The 10,973-nt window shown below is 41.0% G+C and overlaps 1 protein-coding gene and 1 pseudogene across 1 annotated transcript; one reads left to right on the forward strand and one right to left on the reverse strand.

Moving 5' to 3' along the window:
• Positions 1 to 1,492: 1,492 nt before the first annotated feature.
• LOC140229498 (uncharacterized) lies at positions 1,493 to 4,217 on the reverse strand. Its single transcript, XM_072309748.1, has 3 exons — positions 3,890 to 4,217; positions 3,033 to 3,322; positions 1,493 to 2,782 (listed from the first exon to the last, which is right to left on the reverse strand). The coding sequence occupies exons 1-3, from the start codon at positions 4,161 to 4,163 to the stop codon at positions 1,493 to 1,495; spliced, it is 1,854 nt and encodes a 617-aa protein (XP_072165849.1). The 5' UTR covers positions 4,164 to 4,217.
• A 389-nt stretch (positions 4,218 to 4,606) lies between these two features.
• On the forward strand, positions 4,607 to 6,278 carry LOC140229857 (uncharacterized; annotated as a pseudogene).
• Positions 6,279 to 10,973: the final 4,695 nt, after the last annotated feature.

A 10,973-nucleotide genomic window follows, 5' to 3' on the forward strand; every position in this document is an offset into this window, starting at 1 on the left:
ATATGTAACTGGACCCCATGGAAGACCAGTGGTGCTATGGCAGCACCACTGAATATGGGCAATCCAGCTGTTTTAAACTGTCATTTTTTAGATGTTTTAAATGGAAATAAATCCCTACCTACCTACACCTACCACTCTGGATCTACAATCACGCCCCCCCCCCCCCCCCCTTCTTCGTTGTCCAATTCAATATAGACTGTCTGGAAGATTGTTCTGGAAGATAACCAGGAAACTCCGTTTAAGGTGTCACCATGCAGTTTACAGCAAAATAATCATTTTTGTGCATTTTCTTCTATTTGGTGTATTTTAGCTTGTTGAAGTTGTTTTATATTTATTATGTGTACAATGACAAATGTATTAGTGAGCATGAAATCCGACACCCAATATTCTTCATTACCATATAAAGGAATACATAAGAAATACTTTATTAAAGCCTCTCTCATCAACCACTCATCCAATCATGTTACAATTTGGTGTCAAGATAGCTCATGTATATTAGACATGATTGAATGTTTTGGTTTTTGTGTTTTTAATTTCTTTTTTTTTGTATGATTTTTTTTTAAACCAATCACATTCAAGCTCACCTAATTATGTATTCATTTGTTAATTAAGAAGAAATTACACACCCAGGAGATATAATTTTTCATTCAAACAACAGCTTACACATCAACAAAACATCACTTCAAGTTTGGGCTTAATCTATGCTTTCATTCTCACAAAATCTTTCACTGAAATATATCACCTCACATGAAATCACACTTCTGCTAAAACAAAGGAAATAAAAAGCTGTGCAATTTGCATTACCTCATCAATGCACACACACACATGCCAACACCTGGATAATGCAAAAAAAAAAGGCATAAATGCATTTTCTGATTGTGATACATATATTTACAGATAATATCAAATATTTACAATGTCAGATATAAAATTGGAATTGGAAATTAATTCATTAATATATAATTAAAAACTACAAAAACTACAATAAGGGTTGAAGGACCCAGCCACCAGCATTGTCTGCGTGCGTAGCTGGGCCTTCCTGCTACAGTATGTATAACTACATAGCTGCTGGGGTTGTGGGGATGTGGCAGTGTTATGCTGGTCCCTGAAAGACAAGGGTAGTGTTAAGTAATGGAAGACAAAGGAATGAATTAATTGAACAATAGAATTAAAATAATAGAACTTTCTATAAATCAATATATACATATACACACAGGAAAATAAACAATTTTTTTTTTTTTTTGCATGGCAACTGCAAATACGAATCAATCTTGTCTTGCTACTCTCAGTCTAATTCAAGAAATTAGAGAGATTAAAGACAAGTATGACAACTTTTCAATAATCTAACATTGTTCATAAACATCCTTCATAAATTACAAGTACAATTATATCAAAATGTATAAATAATGAATTAAAGCGCGCAATGAGATGTCCATATCAGTGCAGGCAAAATATTGACCTGCAATCAAATGTGCATACTGAAATGGACTCTCTATGAGAAGGCACCCATCGAATACACCCCACCCTCCCTCTCTTCATCCTCCTCATCCCTAGCCTTCCTAGCCTTCCTAAGTGCTTCCCTCCTTTTCTTTTCCTCTTCCCTAGCCCGTTTTTTAGCCCTTTTTTTCCTAAGATTATCCCTTCTTTGCGAAACTTCTGTGGCATGAGCTCCCAAACTGAGATTGAGTCTGTGGAAGACTCTCTCACGACTGGTTTGCGCGCCACAGTTGAACGCAAGGACTGCAAGATCTACTGCAGTGCGAACAACACGTGGGCCTCGCCACAGGTGTTTTGGACACCGTTTCCAGATGAGAGCATGAAAGCTCTCATTCTGGTTCTGGGTCATGCCTGGGAGGCATCTCTCGAGGAGATCGGGCTTACTCAATCGTGAGAATGTTGGCAGGAGAAGGTCCAGAAACACGGGGTCTAAGTGATTCTCATTGTCCTTCTCTTTGCCTGATTTCTTGTACTCACACCATGTGTTCTCGCCATCGGGACAATATTGATGACGTACATCAGGATCAGGCAGTTTGACTGAATGATACAAGATGGCCAATATTGCCCTTCGCATCTTCTCTACTGCCCTATCCCTAGCCTCCTCACTATCTAAAGCCCCCTTGTCTGCATGTTTGCGTATTGTACTTCTATATAATTTACATAGCCTACCAATTGATCCCGTGTCTGATGTCCCCCTTAGCCTACCCTTTGCACGCCCTACCCCCTTCCCATCTGCTAATTTGCCTTTATTTTGTTTCCTTACAGTGTCCAGTGCCTTGTACATTCTCTTACCTACATGCCCTACACAGTCTACCTTACGAACCTCATGACCCTCCCCATAAACATCCCTAACAGCATTGAATGAACTACTATCCCCATCACACAACATATACCTATACCTTATCTTATGCTTACTAACTGACCTTTTCCACATTGTTACTGCCGCATCTACTTCCATTTTACCACTACTCCCCTTATGATTACGGAAACACCTATCCTCATGCCCAGCCCACCATGTTTTGTATTTATCTTTCGTCTTATCCCACCCCTTCCTAACTTCACACTCCTTACAAACCTTTGACAAAACTTCCCTATCTATTACCTCCCCAGTATCTAGTGAAATTACTGCCCCCACCCCGTGATTCGATACGTGCCCTCTCCTGTGCCACGTTCCATCGTAAGACACTGCCACATCCACCACATCATCGGCTGTCAGCCCGGGGTTGCCCTCCCTAGCCTTCTCCCTCAGTCGCTCAGCAGCCTCAGACATTTGGTCCTCGCAGGTCTGTGATAGGGAAAATGAAAACAGTAAAAATACAATTTATCATACAGATAGATGTTTTCACATGACAAGAGAAAAATGTGACAAATAATGAAAAAATGAGAAAAAATACAATTTATCCCTTTCAGTAAATAAGTCAACTAATCGATACTAATAATATGAGTTAAACTATTTCAAAGTTAACTTGTGTACATGTTATCAATTTCAATATCAATTACTGCCAAAATTATAATTCACAACACTTCAAACAAACCTCATGTATGGATGTTGACAGAGAGGTCACATGTCGCATGTAGCTCCTACAGGTGACAGGTGGTGGTGTGCCCAGCAGAGCCGTCATGTCTTCCAGGCCAGCCCTTGCCAGTCCCACTTCCATGCCAGCCAGCGTTGCCCTCTTGTTGATCTCGGCAGACTTTCCTGCTCCCTCACATGCATTGGGTGAAGAGCAGAATTGGTGCTCCTCACCACAAACAGAGCATTGTAGGATGAGGGAGCAGTTCAGGCCATCACGCTGGCTGCCATCCTCGAGCGGAATGAGGTGTCCTGAAAATAAGAGAATATTTTGTTACCCTCTATACAATACAAATGATGGCTGATCAATTTATGCAAGGGAACACTGAACTATGTGACAGAATTATCAGTTGTTCCATCTATTGACCAGTAAATAACATTCATAATCTTTTTTCTAATACACTAACTTAGAATTTATAATGTACAATACCTATAATATAGTGGTACACCAACATGTCAACTCGCGACATGTTTCGTGGTCACACAATCCAACTTCAGTCTTCACCATATTCATCTGTGAAATGCTACTTGACACTAGGACACTCAAAGGTGGAATTCAACACTATAACACTCTCATTCTAAGTCAAAAACACTCATAATTATTACCTGCCTCCTATCATTCTTGTATGCTTTCAAATTCAAGATGAACTTACAAGTACTTACAGTTAGAATCTAGAGCCTTCTCTACATCTGTCACATATCACTTTCCCATAGAGAAGCCAGTCTAAATAAAACAACCATTCATCTCAATCTACTGTAAATATAAATAAGAATATACATCATTACTTGTATAAAAGTGTCATTTCACAAAGATCTCACCTCCATTGCAAACATGTGCTGCCTGAAGAGCATCCTTCAGCTGCTGGCCACTTATGAGGTAAAACCCATCCAATTCCCGACGCGAATTGCTATGGGTGGGACTACAGGCACTTGTATGTGGCAGTGCTGGCTTGTTGGCCTCCAGTTTCCTTTCGGAGGCTGTTGGAGCTCCTTCTTCTTTCTCCTCCTCAAGCTTCCTTTTTTTCACCTCATAGGAGGGCACTCCGTGGAAACCTTTGCGTTTTTTGACATATCCCTGCCGTTTTCGGGGCATTTTGCTACAGAAAGTGCGTGTACTGGTGCTACTGTTTACACAGGCTGAGTAGGGCTAGAACCATGTGTGACCTCTCTTCTGTGTCAGGGTCTGACACTAGAGGGCAGCATGCCACATTTAAGATCATGGGCTCATTTTGCTGAGCTCACTGTGCCCTTCAAAATGATGCCTCATTTCATTATTTTTTTTCAAAAAATGGTGATTTTTTGGTATGTTGAAAAATGATAAATTATTTGCTGGAAAATAGCATGCAAGGTCATTAAATACCTATGTAATTATGCAATTTGAACTTGATTTTGAGGCATTTATTGTTGAGATACAACAATACAATTACAGATATTCATTTTTTAAATATCCATGAATCAAATGGACTTAAAATAAAAAAATCAAAATTTTTCAAGTATTTTGACCATTTATTGTGCATTTCCCCCCTTAAAGATGGGATGCCGGGAAATAAATGGCTCACAGGTTTCATGAGAAGACATCCAGAGCTGTCAGAGAGGAAGTCAGAGCTCCTCGGCGGAGAGAGGGCAATCGTCACCTCTGAAAAGATTGACAAGTTGCATCTACACTGACCTTCACGTATACCTAGAGCAAGAAGGACACCTATCAACCTTGTCATTCCCAGATTGCATCTTCAACCATGATGAAACAGGATTTGCTTTGTGCGGAAGGATGTGCCGTGTGCTTGCTAGTAAAGGCAGCCACACTCAGTGAGTGCTGTTGGCTCCAGCGACAAGAAACAAGTAAGAGTTCTTGCAACCATCTCGGCATCTGGTAACATTCTGCCCCCAACTATTGTTCTCGCAGGGAAGCGGTTTAGTAAGAACCCCCTGCAAGATGGACCAAAGGGAGCCTTCCTCGGGCGGAGCAAAAACGGCTGGATGAACAGCGAAGTTTTCTACAAATACATGGCAAACAAGTTTCCTCCCATGGCTGGCTAAGCATAATATCCCAAAACCTGTGTTGCTGTTGGCTGATGGGCACAGAAGCCATGTTGCCTACCACATGGGGCAGCTGTGCAACGAAGCTGAAGTTGAGTTCTTCCCCTTGCCGTCACATGCATCGCATGTCTTTCAACCATGCGATGTCTCATTCTTCAAGCCGCTGAAGTCAGCATGGGCACGAGCTGAGCGGCAAGTGGTGTCAAGAGCACGAAGGATCTAGTGTCACAAAGTACACATTCGCGAATGCCATCCGCGGCCCAAGGGAGGAAGTCACGAAAAGGAAGGACATGGTTAAAGAAAGTGTCAGTCTGTTTAAAAACTTTGCAAGCCTGGGAGAAGAAAGAGAGAGGTGCTCTCGCATTCGAGTCAGTTACAGTAGTGTAACACCCCCCCCCCCTTCTACCATCCATCCAGCCCTGACTAATCACTAACAGTGGGAGATCATGAGCTGAGAACATTTGTCCCGAGTTTGAGAGTGCCTTCATTCGCGTTCCTGGGAGGAAGTCACGAAAAGGAAGAGCAAGAAGGTAAGAAAGGCTTTCAGGGCAACAGGTTTCTTCCTGTTCTCCAGAGAATTCGCAAGGGAGAAGCTCATCTTATCGCCAGTACTTGACGGTGAGTCTGGTTATGTTGGAAGAGCATCAAATGCTCCCCCCCCCAAGTCCCTGCCCCTACCCCCACCCCCGCCCCCACCACAGGGCCCGACTCATCAGGTAACGCTTGCCCTTCGACCTCAAGAAATCAGGGAACCTCCCTCACACTAGACAAGCACCTGAGGTACCCAGTCATTGATAGGCTGAAGCAAGGAAAGAAGACGGGAGGACGGGAGGATCTCCAGAAATACATTAGCAGCGACGCCTACCTCTAGTAGGCGTCGGAGAAGTGGGAGGCTAAGGAAAGAGTAGAAAGGAAGAGAAAGCGGACTGAGGAGTGGGAGGCGAAGGCAGCGGCAAAGGAGGGAGGTAAAAGAAAGGAAAAGAAGAAGAACATCGAAGAAATCGATGAAAATGTGTGCCCAGAATGTGCCGTCTAGTAAGTTGACGACTCTGAAGAGTGGGTAGGTTGTTCCAACTGTGAAAGGTGGTTTCACGTCATGTGCTGTGGCATCCTCGAAGGAATGACAGATGAAGAAATAGAGGCGATCAACTTCAAGTGTCACTATTGTTGACTTTCTGGGTGGCGCTACGTAAAACACCTTCATGTGTGCCGAATGAATGCTCTTTAAATCATTAATGATTTTCAAAGCTGTGCAACTTTTTTATTTCTTTTTAAGTGCTTGTGCTAAAAATGTATTAGGGGGTGTACAGCAAATATGTAGATAAAATTGGAGGTTTTTCTGCTATGTAGTCTTCATTACTATGACCATTTTCTTATAAACAGCCAGTCTTCAGAAAAAAAAAAATAGTTTTGAGTGGTTGTCCAGTTACCACCATATCACACCAGTCATGCAATTTTCCCCCTGAAAGCTCAGTGCAGCCTTCTCAGTAGCTTCTTCTTTATTCTTTTTCAATAGTATTTCAATTATGTAGAAGGCTTGAGTTCTAATATCATTTGTTTGATTCTCTAAATCATTTATCATTTTTCAGAAGACGAATGATTTTCTGTTTAATTTTACTTTCATATTATACTTGTAGATGTCTTAGTCTACATCTTAATAGCAAATGAAATTGTTTTTATTCTTAGCTGACACCACCACACAACTACTTTTAATCTCACCCTATACGTATCCATGTTGGCTTTAGAAGACATTATATAAATACTTGATGTTCTGACGCCCCCTTGAAAACTCAAGAAATCCTGGGATTCCAGCTGTCAATCAGCGTGACACAGCTGTCAATCATATGATGTAACAAAAGGAACAAGGAAAAGTAGAAATTACGCGGTGCGTAAAATATGTCCCCGCCGGAAGTAGCATTTAGTAGCAAAATGTACAATATTGGTAAAAAATCAAGGTCAAAGGTCAAAGAAGTCAAAGGTCAAAATTCTGTGTAGAAGTTTTAAAGCCCTCACCTAGTGCCATCACATAAAGCAAACGGAATCGAAATCGGGTTAGAAATGGCGAAGGAGTAGCATTTTGAAGCAAAATGTACAATATAGGTCAAAGTCAAGGTCAAAGGTCACAACTGAAATTCTGTGTAGAAGTTTCAAAGCTCCCATGTAGTGCTATCATATAAAGCAAACAGAATCAAAATTGGCTCATAAATGACAGAGAAGTAGCAAATTGAACATTTTGATCACACACGGACGCACAGACGGACGGACACACACACGTACGGAGCCCGTTTCATAGTCCCCTGCTCGAACTCGTTCAGCGGGGACAATAAAGCCGCTACAGCATGCTCTGCCCGTAAACAATCAATGCTGTACACATTTTGGCTGTATGCTTTGCTTTCAGCTGTATGTTACAGAGCTGTGTTTACGCATATTTTTCTACGTGAACATCGGTGGATTCCCCACTCAGTTCAGAGTCATCCGAAACAGAAAGTTCTCCTTTATCAGGGGATGAGATTTCTGAGCATGAAATAGCAAATGCAGACGGAATTCTGACATATAGGTTCGAAGCTATGGCAAGCGACAGTGACTGGAGGATGTCAGGAATAGTGATATATAGTCCGAGTGATATCAATGTTACTTGTTGCATGTATGTATTTGAAACCTCTTTCCAGTAGACCGAAAGGTGGGGATGTGTATTTGAGTGTTAGTGTATGTTAGACATATCACATACAAATAACAATTTGCCCAACAAATTTCTTCTGCTGAGTGTTAAATCTGTTTTATGAAAGATCATCCCCCACCCTAAAAGTTTCGGCGCTACATGAGCATGAAATAGCAAATGCAGACGGAATTCTGCTGTATAGGTTCGAACCCATGGCAAGCGACAGTGACGGGAGGATGTCGGGAATATTGGGCAGAGGGTGAGTTGAAGATAACCAGAAAGGGAGTCTGGCTGTCTATCAAAAGTTTAATAGGACCAGGGGGATTTGGTAACCAATCACAGACTGGGAAAAAAAACACATGATACCGCAATAACCGATAGGACGAAAGAAAACCAGGAAACTACAAAATGCATATATTTCTAGTGTATAACTAAGCTCCAAAGGGTGAGGAAAGTTGTGTATAGGTATACCAAGGCAAAACAATTACTAGTACCGTTAACATTGAGAAGCCACCTGTACACTGTGTATAAGCTTATGTTTCATGTGTAGTTGTGATTGAAATTGTGGGATTATAATTTGTTAAGCTGACTGCACAAGACAATAATACAGAACGGTCATTTTGTAACCTTATCGCCTGGAATTCAGGTCCTTAGGCAAGGCCAGTAAATAAATGTGCGATCTTTTTTTTTCACCCCAAATGCACCCACTTCCCACTGTAAATTGAGTTGAATTGTGTCCCATTTTCAATTGTTCACATTAATCAATTATTGAACGAGTGGTGTGTCCTCTAGCTCCAGGTCGAGTAGACTACGAAGCTAACAGACCCTCTGAAAAATAAAACCCAGCCTACTCGGATTAACCTGTTGACCTAACGTCGAGCCCCTTCCCCAAGAGCTGAGGTGGGGGTGGGCTAGAACGGAACTCCAGACCTTTCGCGTTATCAGCACGATGCTCTTTTCTAGATCTAAATCGTCATAAGATTCTGGTGTCCTGTTTGAGACAAGTTAGAGTCTCAGGAAAGTTTTCAGAAATATGGTACTTGTGTCAGTTGCTGATACGGCAAAACGGTCTAACTCGAAGATAGCCCGTTTTGCCGTGTAAGACATCACCAATAGCACCGATCATTTATCTCTATCTTAGATAGAAAAAGAACCAGAAATATCTAAACAACAAAACTTTTTGAGACAAGCCGATGTCACCAATGGAAAGATCACCTACAGTAGATTCTAAAGTGTTCATAAAAAGTCACAATTTTCAAGATAGACCCTTTTTCCATGTGACGGCTGCAAGCGCAGACGGAAATCTGCCGTATAGGTTCGAACCCATGACAAGCAACATACATTGTATGTCATATGCATCGAGGGATGGATTGTGAACAAAGGAAAGGATTGAAGGCGTGAAACTAAGGGTTTATTTGACAGGACATGTGGAACTGTTCTATTTAGGGAACAAGATTAAAGGGCCGATGTCAGGAGTATTGGGCAGAGGGTGAGTTGAAGCTAACCAGCAGGGAGTATTGCTGTCTATCAAAAGTTTAATAGAACCAGGGGCCGAGGTCTGGGGGGGGGGGGGGGGGGGTTTGGTAACCAATCACAGCCTGGTAAAAGACCACCTGATGCTGCAAAAACCAATAAGCAGTAAGAAGATAGAAAATTAAGAAATACATAAATGTTTAGGGTATAAATACAGCTCAATAGGGTAAGTAAGTCAGAATCTGCCAATTCCAGCCATTCCCACCATCGTACACACAGGGAACTGAGAACTTTTGTCCTGAGTTTGATATCGTCCAATGCCCATGCATCGATCATGCCCCTCCCTCAGTGGCGGGAACCAGCCTGAGCCCGGCTACACCAGAAGGCCTGCGCTGACGCCCACCCTCCCAGCACTCTCGGCCGAACTATTGGCCATTCTGACCCCAGCACTGTCACCCGGTCCCAAAGGTGAGAGGAGAGGAGAGAGGAAACTGCCCCCAGCTTTGGCGACTGGCTTGTACACTGTACACTTAGAAATGTCAGTATTACGCGCTTTATAAGTGTTATTTATTATTGTTGTTGCTATTATAATAATAATAATTATCATTATCATTATCATTATCATTATTATTACCATTATTAATATCATTATTGTTATTATTACTATTGTTATCATTATTATTATAAAAATGATTATTATTATCACTATTATTATTATCATTATTATTATCATTATCATTATCATTATTATTATCATTATTATTATTATCATCATCATCATCATCATCATCATCATTATCATCATTATTATCATTATTATTATTATTATTATTATTATTATTATTATTATCATTATTGTGAAGCGAACCCCCTCTCTGGACTTAATTCAATTCCCCTCCCCCCACTTTTTGACTTAATTCAATTCTTTTAGTTCCCATTCCCCCCCCCCCCCACTTACTTCTAAATTCAAAAGCAAGTGATATGTTGATGCATATTGAGCGAGTGTACACACACGGTAAGACGAAAGGTCAAGGTGACCTTGTTTTCCATGCAATGTCACTACGTAGTGGACAGTGTATACACATAGGCATGTATTGCATACATGTACATTTTTACGTATGGTATGCGAAGATGGTACTTCACCCCATAAAAGTGACCTAATTTTTTTTTTTTTTTTTTTTTGAGTGACAGACTGTAATTCCTTGTTGAACTTATAGATTATAGAGAGGCCCATTGTTTAGAGATGAAAACAGAGTACAGACTTTCACAAGAAGACAAGATTTCATGTGATGTTCCTGTGATAGCCATACAGATTATTCCATATGTGGGACTGGTATTTACGCAGTATAACGATCAAGAGTTACATCAAGTGTGAAATCTATCATTCATATGTGTTATAATAAATTGAATGGGTTGTAGTTGTTTCTCACAACAATTATGATTATTAAGCGAGATACTTGCAGGATGAATAATAGATTTTGTTATATCCACACCAGATTCCCCATGTCAGATTTGAATCTCCAGCAAGTACGATGCGTGCGCATTTTATTCCCCATTAATATTAATGAGTTCACGGATGTCGTGTTACATAACATTGAACGAATGGTAATTTCGGGGTGGACCGAGAGTATATAAGGGGGTCGTCTGAGCAAGAAAAATTGTCTTGTCGAGAGATAAGGCGTACAGAACAGAAGAAGAGGAAAGAGAACAAGAAAACAGACGGACTCTTAACAG

The sequence above is a fragment of the Diadema setosum genome, chromosome 6, assembly GCF_964275005.1.
Source record: "Diadema setosum chromosome 6, eeDiaSeto1, whole genome shotgun sequence".
Taxonomy (NCBI): domain Eukaryota; kingdom Metazoa; phylum Echinodermata; class Echinoidea; order Diadematoida; family Diadematidae; genus Diadema; species Diadema setosum.